The 13,420-nt window shown below is 60.7% G+C and overlaps 4 protein-coding genes across 4 annotated transcripts; 1 reads left to right on the top strand and 3 right to left on the bottom strand.

Moving 5' to 3' along the window:
• Positions 1 to 768: 768 nt before the first annotated feature.
• M421DRAFT_24123 (uncharacterized protein) lies at positions 769 to 2,220 on the bottom strand (the record flags this gene model as incomplete). The annotated part of the gene is made up of 1 exon (XM_033588497.1): positions 769 to 2,220. A coding segment is annotated over one exon (1,452 nt), but the record flags the coding sequence as incomplete, so codon positions are not given.
• A 1,813-nt stretch (positions 2,221 to 4,033) lies between these two features.
• Positions 4,034 to 6,391, bottom strand: M421DRAFT_59371 (TFP11-domain-containing protein; the record flags this gene model as incomplete). Its single annotated transcript, XM_033595678.1, has 2 exons — positions 4,034 to 5,191; positions 5,414 to 6,391. 2 exons carry the CDS (start codon positions 6,389 to 6,391, stop codon positions 4,034 to 4,036), a joined length of 2,136 nt encoding a protein of 711 aa, XP_033450390.1.
• A 228-nt stretch (positions 6,392 to 6,619) lies between these two features.
• On the top strand, positions 6,620 to 10,756 carry M421DRAFT_419185 (uncharacterized protein). The gene has a single exon (XM_033592033.1). The coding sequence runs from the start codon at positions 6,820 to 6,822 to the stop codon at positions 10,360 to 10,362; it is 3,543 nt and encodes a 1,180-aa protein (XP_033450391.1). The 5' UTR covers positions 6,620 to 6,819; the 3' UTR covers positions 10,363 to 10,756.
• A 1,108-nt stretch (positions 10,757 to 11,864) lies between these two features.
• M421DRAFT_3896 (uncharacterized protein) lies at positions 11,865 to 12,773 on the bottom strand (the record flags this gene model as incomplete). Its single annotated transcript, XM_033589970.1, has 1 exon — positions 11,865 to 12,773. The coding sequence occupies one exon, from the start codon at positions 12,771 to 12,773 to the stop codon at positions 11,865 to 11,867; it is 909 nt and encodes a 302-aa protein (XP_033450392.1).
• Positions 12,774 to 13,420: the final 647 nt, after the last annotated feature.

Consider the following 13,420-nt stretch of genomic DNA (forward strand, 5'->3'; position numbering starts at 1 on the left):
AAGAACGGCTACGGCACATACGCCAACTACGGCAAGTACGGTGCCAAGGCGTAGAGCGCGAGGGAGGGGGACAGAGGGTGCGCTGCTGGGAGTATACGGAGTTAGTTTACGATGCTTATGTTCTTATGATTCAGACGATAATGACACATTCCTTCCCCGCTGAGGGGTAGCGGTTCTGCCGATTGCCGAACGTGTTGACAAGTGCTTCCATGTGCTCGAGTGGGTGCGTTTCAACCACGGCTGACGGGTTCCTCATCACTGTTCCGCAGCATCACTACAATCGACAGACAAGTATCAAGATCCAAGCCAAGCAAACACGTCCATCAGCCTTACACAGCACCCACGTGTACAACTCCAGCAAAGCCAACTCAGCACCCGACCACCTCCCCTTCCCCGTGTCCGTCCGACCATCAATGGTCTTCAGCCATTCATCCTCAAGGCAGAGCCGAAAGACCCGACTACGGCGAGATGGACGTGTAAGCGGTGGTAACTAACTGACTGGGTAGTGCGTATGGGCGGTGCGTATGCAACCCCGACGGTCGCGGGACGACGCACTGCGAGTGAGGCACTGGGGGTCTCCACGACACGTACAATGGCGTTTAATCCTGCGGACGTCATGTGAGGAACGCACGATGGCGCAGATGCGTGCTTCGCGCAGCACACCAAATCTTCATAAGTCATGATGTCTATTAGAACGCTAAAGTGCCGAAGCGCAAGCAAAACCGCCCATATACACAAGCCCGAAGAATATTCACCCCCCCAGCACCACTAATAAGCATCCCCAAACATATCCTGGGGACTCTTAACCATCTCATCGAGCCTACCCAACCTCTCGCCCTCCCTGCGCCTTCCCTTCCTCTCCTTCTTGGTCACCAGATGCGGCGTCACAGGCGTGATGGGCGTGAACGGCATGTACGGACTATACGGAGTAAACGGCACCCCCGTGCGGGGCGTCTGCAGGGCCAGCTTATCCGGGCGGCGGTCGAGCACGGTGGTCTGGATGCCCGGGGACGGCAGCGGGGCGTCGGTCTGGTAGGCGCGGAAGGGGAGGTGCTTGGTTGGCGTCATGGTTGGGGAGCGCGAGATGTTGATCCTGGGCGCTGGGGGCGGGGCGATGGTGAGGCCGGGTCCGCGCTGCGGCGCGGGCGAGGGGAGCGGGATGCGGAGGCTGTGTGCGCGCGAGATCTCCGCGGGCTCCGTGGGCGAGTACGGGGTTGAGGGCGACGTGGGCTGGGTTGGGGGCGAGGGCGGCGCGCCTGGGTCCAGGTAGAAGCGCGGTGAGAGGGGGGTGCGGGCTTCGTCGTCTGCGGCAGCGCCGCCGTAGCTTTGCATTGGGCCGCTGATGCGGAGGTTCTTGAGGTTGAAGCGAGCAGACTTGTCGTCGCGCTTGCTTGCGCTTGACAAGCGGGAGACTGGTTTCGAGAGAATGGACCGCGGTGATGGGGGCGGTTGTTCGGCGCGGAGGCTGCTGGTGCGTGGGTATGGCACAGCAGGTGCAGTCATGCTGTTGCTGTAGTCAGGAGGGTAGATGGCTCTGATGGGCGACGTGGGACTGCTGTCGGTTGGCGCGCGGTTTGTAGTGCTGATGGCTGACGGTCTCCGGGACTCATTTCTGATCGCTGGCCGTGGCGGCGACTCTTCAACAGTGGCCCGGCTTGTCTGCCGCGAGTGTTTCTTCGCGTCATGGTCCATCACAGCAGCGTAGAGCCGCTCCATGTCGTCCTGCGCACGCACTCTGTCGGCGTCCAGCACCTTTTGATCGAATGACGTCGGGCTCTGGACGACTGGGCTGACGGGCGTGCTTCCAGAAAGCGACTCGGGGTCCTTTTTGAACTTGCGCATCCAGCTGGTGGGCGAGCGCATCGAGCTCGGGCTGATGGGTGTCTCCATGGGCGGTTTCATGGGCTTCAATTCCATGGGCGGTTTCATGGGCTTCAATTCCTGTTCGAGCTCCAGCGCTGGCGGCGGCTCCAATGCTCTGCGTCTCATCCTTCTCCCGATGGTGAGGAGCAGGATGCCCCAGATCAATACTGTGAAAACGTAGCCGCCGACAAGACCGCAAATCTCGTACGGCAGTCTCTGCTCGTTCCTCTCGGCGTAAAACGACGCCGGGGGACCGTCGTCTGGACTTGGTGCAGGGTCGTTGTAGTTATCTTTGAAGTCGTATGGTGATGGCGAGGCGGCAGTACGCGCAGCGGCAAGGAGGAGCGAGAAGAGAGCCGGAGGTAGCGCCCTGCCCAGCATCTTATTAAACTGAAGGTGTAGGAGGAGAAGGTTACTATGTTCCGAGGGCGTCTTCAACGAGCCACAGACTGCCGATCTGACACTGAGGAATCCGGCAGTGAGGAACCAGGGAGAGGTGTGAGACGTAACAGCAGGCGCACATGGTGATATTTGCACAGCGGCTGGCCAAGGTCTCCGGGTCGACTGAGGTGTGATATCGAAGACATGGGTGGTGTGAATGCTGATTGGAGAGGTTGTTTCTTGAGCGACAGCATGGCGTCCAGTGGTTGCTCGTTTGGAGGCGCTGGAGCGGGGTCGCTAGTGGCGGGCTAGTGCAAGTGGACCGGCATGGTGCAAGTGGATCTGCATCCGCACTGCGACGCCTGGCTGGCTCTGATAATTCATGCGAGTCGTGATTCCAAGTGTGACGTCCAGGGTCGTGAGAGTATTGATGATTTTGATGTTGATGATTTTGGTATTGATGATATTGATGTTGATGATATTGATGATTTTGATATTGATGATTTTGATGTTGATGATTTTGGTATTGATGATTTTGGTGTTGATGATCTTGGTATTGACGATCTTCATGTTGATGATCTTGACTGCGTCCAGATTGCTCTTCCTCCGTTCGAAATGGAAGCAGCATCACGTTCGGACATGTGCGACTCCAACCTTACAGATCATGTGCAAAACCCACGGCACAGCGCGGCCCGCATGCATGAAGCCTCATCCACGTCCGGATCTGCGCGCCCCCTGCAGGCCAGCGAACCATGTCTCGAAAAGCACATCAACTCGAGCCTCTCATTGGCCGCGCATGGCCACGCCTTAACCCTCTAAGCGCCCGCCTAAGCGAACCAGGACCCAGCACCTCATCACATATATCGAGGCTGCCGATAGGGCGAAACGGTCTGCAAATCGTGTGAAATGGAGCGAGATTCCGTGTGACATGCGATCGCGAGGCAGGCGGTTGTGAACCCATAGCCTGCCACGCTACTTTTGGTAGCTGGATTACATGCGCCCTGGCAGATTGTGGCGCCTGCAATCCCACGGTCTGGACAGCAGCATCAGCCTTGTCAACAGGCAAGTCGATTTCGACCTGACGTCCATGCGCCTGCCCAGCAGGTAGGAATAAAAACTAGGCAGGAATAAAAACTAGGCAGGAATAAAAACTAGGCAGGAATAAAAACTGGGCAGGAATAAAGACTATGTAGGAATAAAGACTATGTAGGAATAAAAACTAGGCAGAAATAAAAACTAGGCAGGTAACCAACCAAGTCAGTCCGAGGTCGCTGCCCACTGGATGGACTGTTGGCAACCGTGGCAGCAGTACGAGGAAAGGGACTCAGAGCAAAGCATGCGACTCCTCGGGTTGATCTCCGCAGGACGGGCGTTCATGCACGTGCGTGTAAACGTGCAGCTATTTCATGCACTGATGAGGAGATGGCGGAGTGGGGCTGTGACAAGTATAGAAGTGGGTTTCATTGACTGCGCGCGCGTGCAGCGGCCATGTATCGTGCCTTGGAACGACGGGACCGACTACCTAAGGGGTATCGCAGTGACACCGGATTAGCCGAAGCGCGCAAGAAATCTGCCGTGAGAAGGGTGTGGGAGCTTACCCTGCGTGCTGCTCGCGTGAGGCGCGTGGTAGTATCTGCCCAGCAACGGACGGCGGTAGTATCTGCCCAGCAACAGACGGCGGCAGTACCTGCCCAGCAACAGACGGCGGCAGTACCTGCCCAGCAACAGACGGCGGCAGTACCTGCCCAGCAACAGACGGCGGCAGTATCTGCCCAGCAACAGACGGCGGTCAGTTCCCTTCGGCCTTTGCAACCAGGGCTTCGTCCAGACCGGTGGGCTCCCACAGGGTTTTGTTCTTTTTGTTCTGCACCCACAGCACGTCGCCCTGGAGGTATGCCACGGCGCCTCCGCGGCCTGTTGCGCTTGCCGTGATTCTGAAGAGAGGCAGACCGGTGAGGTGGTGGGCCTCGCGCAGGGGCATCATGAGCAGGTTCTCTTCGCCGCAAAAGTCTTCGACGACGTCCTTGAACGTGGCCTCTTCGACTTTTGCCGCTGGCCGAGGTGGCTCTTTGTTGGCAGACTTGGACGGGTTGGCAGACTTGGACGGGTCTGGGGCTTCGGGTGAGGCTCGGACGCTCTCGACGCGCGGCGCGGGCAGGTCGGTCAGCCTTGCGTCGCCCAGGTCGAGGGCCTGGTTGATCAGCGTGTAGGCGTCGTCCCAGCACGACGCCACGGACGGCAGGGCGTTGATGTCGTCGCCCAATGTCTCCTTCCACCACTTGATCCATTCCTGCACTTCGTGGAAGACGACGGCTTCGCTGGACAGCCACTGGTGGATGACGGCCAGGAACTTGGGGAAGAACTGCGCCTTGAGGAGCTCGCCGAGGGTCTGATCCGACACGAGTCCTTTCCACGCCAAGACAGCCTCCAGTGGCGCCATGTCCTGCTCGGCGGGGTTGATCTCGAAGCTGTCCCGCAGGTGGCTTGCGAAGCGCGGCACGAGGTGGTTGGTGAGCATTCGATCCATCTCGGCCTTGCCAAAGACTCTCGTCCACTGCTCCATGCCAGCCAGCGGGCCGCGAGCCAAGTCGACGGACTGCAGGGCATGGCGTAGCTTGCGCTTGACGTCGGCGACGAGGCCAGAGCCCTTGGGATCCAGGTCGGCGGGCTTGACATGTGGCAGCCACTCGAGGATCCAGGCGTGCGGACTCGACTTGGACTTGCGAGGGTTCCACTCGTGCACAGAGGTGGACAGCTTGCGGGTGATTTGTTCCAGCAGCCTCTTGGCGACGAACGGGGGAAGCACCCGTCTCCAGACATGGACGAGATGCAGCATCGGGCGGGGCTCCTTGACATGCCACTGCGTCACAGCGGAGCTGACCGGGGGCAGCCACAGCTTGAGCATCATGGTCTCGTAGGATGAGCTTGTCCCGCGCTTGATGGGCGGCTCGTCGTCGAGGTGTGTGTGCGCGAGTAGGGCGTCGGACGGGCGTGTGTGGGCGTCGGACGGGTGTATGTAGGCGTCGGACGGACGTGTGTGGGCGTCGGATGGGTGTATGTAGGCGTCGGACGGACGTGTGTAGGCGTCGGACGGGCGTGTGTGGGCGTCGGACGGGCGTGTGTAGGCGTCGGACGGACGTGTGTAGGCGTCGGACGGACGTGTGTAGACGTCGGACGGACGTGTGTAGGCGTCGGACGCACATGTGTAGGCGTCGGACGCAATCCTCCTGCTACGCGGTTGTACGACGTTGGACAGGTCAAGCAAGGCAGCGGCAGCGTCTTCGAGGGCATCCTCTAGCGGCGACCACTCGGCCATCATCTGCGAAAAGTGCGGGTGGAGGAGGGCGATGGACTCGCGGTGGAGCGGCTTCGAGGGGTAGGCGGCGCGCAGGTCCCTCAGTCCGTCGCAGACCTGGGCAAAGGTGGCCGTGCGCAGGGACTGCAGTCTCGCGGCGAGGTCCCGGATCTCGTCCAGCTGCCGGTCCAGGGCGTCCAGCTCCTTTTGCAGGCCATATTCCTGCGGCGCAATGGCGCCCGACTCGAGCTGCAGGGCCTCGAAGGCGTCGGAGAAGCTGTCGAGGTCGCGGCGCACGCGGGCCTGCAGCGAGTTCTCAAAGGGTATGGCGCCGCTGCCGCGCAGGGAGACGCTGGCTGTCGGGGTCGAGGCGCCCGTGGTCGCGTCGATGATGGACTGCAGGGCGGGCGGCACGTGCATGCCTGCGGCCTCGAGCTCGAACAGCGTCTTCCTCGGGCGCGGGCGCGCTGCACTGCGGGCCTCTCGGGCAGCGCTGGCCTTTTTCTTGCGCGCGCGACGCTCCTCCTCGGACGAGTCGACGTAGTCGTCGCCGTTGACCTCGGCCTTGCGGCGCTCTTCGCGCTTCTGCTGGTCGCTCTTCTCCGACACGATGCCGACGCCGCCCTTGCTCCCGCGCAGGACGACCTGGATGGGCTCTGCGATGCCCTCGCCCTCCTTGCCCAGGCCGCCCTGGCCCGTGTAGCCCATCTTGGCCATCATCTTTGCGCCAAAGCCCGCCCTGAGCGCGCTGCTGCCGCTGCCGCCGCTGCCGCTGCCGCCATGGTCGGTGCGCGGCTTCTTGTTGGCCTCCTGGCGGAAGTTGAACTTGCGCTTGGGCGGGGCGTCGTCCATTGCGGGGGCGGTCGGTGTTGGCAGTGTTGGCGGGCGTGGGTGTTGGCAATGTCGGCGCGTCGGGGTGTTGGCGATGCTGGCGGGTCGGGGTGTTGGCAATGCTGGCGGGTCGGGGTGGTGACAATGCTGGCGGGTCGGGGTGGTGACAATGCTGGCGGGTCGGGGTGGTGAAAATGCTGGCGGGTCGGGGTGTTGACAATGTTGGCGGGTCGGGGTGTTGACAGTGCTGGCGGGTCGGGGTGGTGGGTGTGGGAATCGCGGGAGTCGGCGGTGCGGCGGTAGATGGTCGCATCCTTCCGCGACGGTGCTGCCAAAGGGCCGACGGTGCTGCAACGCGACACTTTGCAGCCGACCCTCTCCTTTTCCGCAACTGATTCCCGCGACGGACCACCCGCTCTGCCTGCGCTGGCGAGCCACAACAGCGTACCATGGCCTCTCCGCCGCCAGTGTCGCCGCTTCCGCCCGCGCCCGCCGAGGTGCTGCACTCCCCGATGCCCGACCTGCAGTCGCTGCAGGGCGCGTACGTCGGCAACATCAGCCGCCTGGAGGAACACGCCGAGCGCATGAGCGAGGCCGGGTCCGACCTCGACGACGAGATCCGCAGGCTACACGCCGACCTGAAGGCGGGCAGCGATGGCCTCGCCCGCGTGCACTCGGGCCGCAGCCGCAACCTCTCGACGAGCTCGCACGCCAACTCGGTCGTCGACACCAACGGGCCCGCGCGCTGGGGCGGCTACTCGCCCGCGGGCTACGTCACGTCGCCCGCGGGCTCGCTCGCGTCGGGCTCGTGGTCGAACCCGCCGACGTCTCTGCAGCGCCATCGCTCCGGCAGCAAGGCCTCGCGCCTGGGACAGGTTGTGCATCCGGAGCAGGTGCGCGAGGAGCGGGACGAGCGGGGCGAAATGGACGAGCGGGGCGAAATGGACGAGCGGGGCGAAATGGACGAGCGGGACGACAGGGACGACAGGGACAACAGGGACGAGCGGGACGAGCACCGCGGACGCCCCGGCTCGCCCAGCAGCATTCTGGCCACGCCCGTCGAGCACCAGCGCCACGTCTCGTCCTTTACCCGCAAGTACGAGGAGATTGCAAACGAGATCCGCGACGAGATCCGGAGTAGCGACCGCGACCGCGGCCGCGACGACGACGACCAGTACCACAACCGCGACCACACCCACACCCACACCTACGACGACGACACCCACAACGACGACACCCACCACAACGACGGCACCCACCACCCCTACCCGCACTACCTCCCCGACCGCCCGCCCACGGCCGCCTCCACCGACACCACCCACCAGGCACGCACCCTCTGGCAGGACTTTGACGGCACACACGCCCCAGACACGGTCCCCGAAGAGGACGAGCCGGACCCGTCCAATGGCCGCCGCAGCCGCAGCTCGTCCTTTATGATGCCGTCCCTGGGAGCGCCGCCGCCCGAGGAGGGCATGGTCTTCTACCCAGCCCCCGTGCCGCGCATGCTGAACCTGCCCAAGCGCCTGTCTCAGCTGCCTGCTGGCGACGTGGCGGCACGACGGCGCACCCAGGTTCTGGACCAGATGCAGGCCGAGAGCAGGAAATCTGCCCCCTGGCTCAACGCTCCCGAGCCCCCGAAGAACCGGAAGAGTCGGCAGAGCTTCGCCGGCCTGCCTGCACAGCTGCGGGCGAGTGCCTTTTTCGACCAGCAGGCGCCTGCGCACGAGTTCGAGGTCAAGGGCGAGTCTGCCGAGGCCACCCTCGACAGCATCCTCGAGGCCTCTGCTCGCGCCCCTGTGTCTGCCTTCACCGACAGTTCCTTTACCCAGGCACGCGACCGCAAGAGCACCAGGCTGTCCCTCATGGACCCGGTCTATGTAGAACCCCTGACAACCAAGAGGAGAAGCTCCTTCAACATCCTCGACACCACCACAAACTCCAGCGGCGCCAAGCTGAACAAGCTCAAGAAGCGGAACAGCTCTGCAGACATGAACATATTGGTCGCCAGGGCTGCCGAGAGCCGCATGAGCTTGGGCGCTGACCTGGACCACCGGGACGACCTGGACGACCGGGACGACCCGGACGCGCGCGCACGAGCACCCAACAGCCACGACGCGCGAGCACCCGACAGCCACGACGCGCGAGCACCGGACAACCACGACGCGCCGTCGCGACGCACTTCTTCCGAGAGCCACGGCGGGCTCGAAGAGCAAGCCGTGGACGACGAGCCCGACAAGGACGACGAGCCGCACTTCTTCGGCCCCCCAACCACATTGCTTGCTGAGCTCCAGCTGCGCAAAGCAAAGCAGAAGGAGCGGAACATGAACTACGTCACAATGGTCGAAGAAGGCAGGATCACGTCGCACCGGACACTGCTCGACCTCAACGACGACGCTGAGCGGGAGCACCAGAAACGACTGAAGAAGAAGGTCCAGCTCGCGTGGGAGGCCCAAGACGAGGACGATTCCGACGACGACGTCCCTCTCGGGATCCTGTACAAACAGCCTCAGCGGAACAACGACTGGAACCGCCCGCTCGGCCTGATTGCTCAGCGAGAGCTCGAGGAGAACGAGCCGCTCAGCAAACGCCGGGAACGACTGACGGGAGTCCCGATCAGCCGCAAGGCAGCCACGCCCGGCGCGTACGACAGTCAAACACACCTCCAGCTCCCCGGAGCCCTCACGCCGCAGCCAGAGTCCGAGGAAGACGAGCACGCCGGCGAGACCCTCGGCGAGCGAAGACGTCGGCTCGCGGACAAGAAGATGCTAGAAGAGGCTCTGGGCGACGACGTCCGCAACAGCACAGTGAGCGGCGACTTTGCCGCCGAGATGCTCTCCAAGCTGGGCGTCGACGACGCGCCCCCAGCATCAAAAGACGCGCCCCCCGCATCAAAAGACGCGCCCCCCGCATCAAAAGACGCGCCCCCCGCATCAAAAGACGCGCCCTCAGCATCAAAAGACGCGCCCCCAGCATCAAAAGACGCGCCCGACGACGGCGAAGAGGAAACCCTCGGCCAGCGCCGCGCGCGCCTCGTAGCCGAAGCCGAAGCGCGCGGCGACATGCTAAACCCCGGCGAGCGCGGCCTCAAGTCCAAGATGAGCCTCGCCGACGTCCTCGGCGCAAACCCCTACGACGAGCAACACCAGGCGCGCAAGGTCTCCAACGAGCAGCTCATGTCGCACCTGCCCGCGGGCTCGCTGCTGCACCAGAACGCCGTGCAGGAAGAGAGGCGCAAAGCGCAGCGCCTGACGCAGACGATGCGGGCCAGCAGCCTCGGCCTCGGCAATCCGCTCGTCAGCGGCGGCCTGAGCACGACCGCCAGGGACGACGACGACCAGCCGCTCGCGCTGAAGATCCAGGCCTACAAGCAGAAGATGGGCGGCCTGGGCGCGCTCGACCAGCCACGCGGCCAGTCCGTGTTCAGCCCCATGGGCGCCAGTCCGGCCATGAACATGAGCCAGCCCGTCGGCATGGGCGCGCAGAACCCGCTGATGATGGGCGCGCAGAACCCGCTGATGATGGCCCACATGCAGCCCATGCCGCAGATGGGCATGCCCATGGCCATGAACAACATGGCCATGATGAGCCAGATGAGCCTGCAGCAGCCCGCCATGCACCCCGGCCTGGGCGCCCGCCAGAGCTCCATGCCCATGCAGATGAGCATGATGCAGCCCGGGCCGCAGATGAACGTCATGGGCGGCATGCCGATGATGCCGGGCGTGAACATGCCGGGCGCGAACATGCCGGGCATGAATATGAATGCCAACATGCAGGGTATGAATGTCAACATGCAGGGCATGAATGCCAGCATGCAGGGCATGAATGCCAACATGCAGGGTATGAATGTCAATATGCAGGGCATGAATGCCAACATGCAAAATATGAACACGCCCATGAATATGGGCCCGATGGACCCCAATATGCTGCTGCTGCAGCCGATGAACCCGCAGCAGCGGAACAACATTGAGGGGTGGATGAAGGGGATACGGTAGTCTTTTTTTTTTTTTTTTTTCTTTCTTTCCTTTTTTTCCGGTTGCAGCGTGCATCTATCATTCTGTTGGGATTTGGTTGGGAGCGTTGCATTGCATACACGGCGTTGGGTTGGGTTGGGTTGTTTGTAAGAGCGGATATTGGGGCGTATCTCTATTGCTACTTCTGTTACTCCTTCCATTGCTGCCATATGTTCAGAACAAATCGAAGCAGCATGCCGTGGATTGTGACTGTCAGCTTTTCGAACAACTACACCTTGGGCAGATGGATGTGAGAATGGGCAAAGCCAACAGCTGCGGGGGTCACAACAGTTCTTACCTTGGGTCACAACAGTTCTGACCTTGTCTTCTAGCTGCAATGAGAGTACCTCGCCGTTATTCGTCATCCCGACGTTCAGCCAAACAACATGTTCATAGATATCCGGCGATTACAGAGTCACTGGCCTTACCGACTGCCAGCACGCTACTGCGCTCCCAATGTTTCTTGCCGCTGGTATACCGCCCCTCATTCCAAAACTACTGCGATGCTGGATCGAGATCCTTTGCCCCTCCACGCCTCCCGGCTAACCTTGACTCTCTGAGCGAGATTGAGCATAGTCGAGCCCAGGGGGATTTTCGTCGCAGACAGGTGCACTTCTTCCATCTCGCTTTCGCTCAGACATTCCATCAGCCACATTGGCGAGCTCTCGAGCAAGCGTCGGACCTGCTCAGGCGTCGACTCTTCCATCATGCCGGCGAACCACGGGAAGGCCTCAGTACAGCTCTTCAGTACGACCTTGTGCAAGTTGCTTCGAGTTGGGACAAGATTGTCCCTCGACATCAAGACGCCACCTCACCAGCCTGTCCTGCGTCCCTGACACAGGAAGATGCGCAATAGATTATGCTCTGGAAGATTCGCATCGCGATGCGCATGGTGACGGCGAGCACATCAACAAGTTTCTTGGGATAGCATCTGACGGTTAGACTCTGAACGATGGATTCGATAGCGCTAAGAGCAGCGCAGCTGAGATCCGGAAGCAAGCGCTTGCGTCTGCGGAAGATGATCATTCAGGGATCTACCGTCACGATACGAACACAGCTCTCCCAATACTGTCAGCAATATGAAAGGAGATTGAGCAAGTAGTTGTTGATTGATGAATCTATCAAAGTGAGTGGATATATATCCTCCTGTGATCTAAGCACACTAATACACTACGGTACCAGTGTATCCTTGATAGCTGACATGTTCAACTATGCAATACTTCGACATATCAACGTAGTTTCGACAACAACCACCTCTCAACAGAATGGCAACAATGACGGATGCACGAATGAGTCATCCTGCGCACTCACCCATGACAGATTACCCTCCCTAAGCCAGACAGATCAACCATCGACCACCCCGAGCTCGTGGAAAGACCAGGAATTGAAATATCTCACCGACGCTCATTGGCTACAGAGCTTCAGACCGACTGCTCAGGCACACGGTGACGCCTCGACCCGGTCCGCACCTACACACAACAGCCTCACGCCCGGGCATCCCCCAGCATCTCTTCGCGCCGCTCCGCACGCGTGCTGCGCTTGGACCTCTTTCCAGATCCTGGCTTCTTGGGAGAGCCAGGAGCAGGCTTCTTGGGAGAGCCGGGAGTAGTGTTGGGTCGAGGAGTCGAAGGGCCAGGAGCTGGCTGTTGCGGAGAAGCTGGTCGCTGGCCAGCTGGCTTCGGAGGGTTGGGAAAGGTAGGCATTGGCAAGAGAGCTCCCTTTACGCCGGGTTGGAAATCGACAACCTTCTTAAGTGGCTTCTCTTCGAGCGCGTAGCTCACCACGCTCGTCACTTTTAGGTTGCGCTGCGCGACCGGGAATTCGTACAAGCGCCATCTATTCTCTGCAGGCGTCTGAGGATCCGGCAGTGAGTATGCGCCTTCGCCTGTGTTGCGCGAGGTGCGCGTCGCGGTCACGATTATGACCTCTCTTTGCGCGACCTTCGCCATGGCCGCCGAAAAACGATTCACGTATGCGTCGTATCGCTTCTCGTATCCTGGGTCTGCTATTTTGCCTTGAAGCAGGCCAAAACGGGGATCCCGGGCGACCTTGTCGTCCCAGTCTTGTGGCAACGCGTCGTTGAACATGACGGGCTTGGGACTCAGCTTGTCGCGGACCTTCGTGCGCACTTCAATGGTGGTGGCACCAAAGGAATAGAAGAGGGCCGGGTTCTTTTCCAGGGTTCCGCAGGCTATGATGTCCGCCGCGATGCAATCGACGGTTGGAAAGTCGATCTTGGGATCTAGACATGCCCATTTTTTGGGCATCCCTTTGGGACATTTGTTCAACCACTGCGCGCCGGGCGTACAGTCGGCCTGCTTAGACGGCATGCAGCCTGCCATTGCTTTGTTGGCTAGGAGGCCGATGATGAGACCGAGAATGTAGGCTGACATCTTCGGAAGCTTGTGAGAAAGAAGAAATGTACACGGCGTGAGAGTTTAGGGTTGCAGGAAACGAAGATGAACGAGTGGAAAGCTGGCAAGATCCTGCTTGCGCTGTTGGCTGAGGGAAACGAGTGTCGGTGAACGTCGGGTTGAGAGCGCAAGTTCTTGTTTATATACGTATTCTCTTGATATTGCAGCGATATTGCAGGGGCCTAAGCAAGCACAGGTCCACTCAACAGCGTAGTCCGGCCAGGTAATATCCGTACCCAGACCAGATATGAGTAGCTTCAGTGTCATGTGTCGGTCTTCGGATCGAGAGACCCTCGGTCTAGCTCAACCGTTCGATGCTGCTCATTGTCAGCAAGCTCTACTCCGTACTGGTATCAGCAGAGCTAGGCCACCAAAAGATATGTGAAACTGCGAGTGAATGTTCACACAGAACGACAGGCTCATCCTCCATGTGTAGCGCGTATGAGGTCCGTCCCCAGCGATTTATGTTGATTCAACGCCTATGCCTTAGGCTGAACGAATGCAAATAAAAAAACATCAATGCGACATCGTGATGGAATATGGACCAGCAGACCGGCTCCCAAGTGCGTTACGCGTGTGCGGACTCGCTACGATCCTGTGGTCAGTGCAGGAAGAGACAGATGGGA

The sequence above is a fragment of the Didymella exigua genome, assembly GCF_010094145.1.
Source record: "Didymella exigua CBS 183.55 unplaced genomic scaffold M421scaffold_9, whole genome shotgun sequence".
In the NCBI taxonomy this organism is placed as follows: domain Eukaryota; kingdom Fungi; phylum Ascomycota; class Dothideomycetes; order Pleosporales; family Didymellaceae; genus Didymella; species Didymella exigua.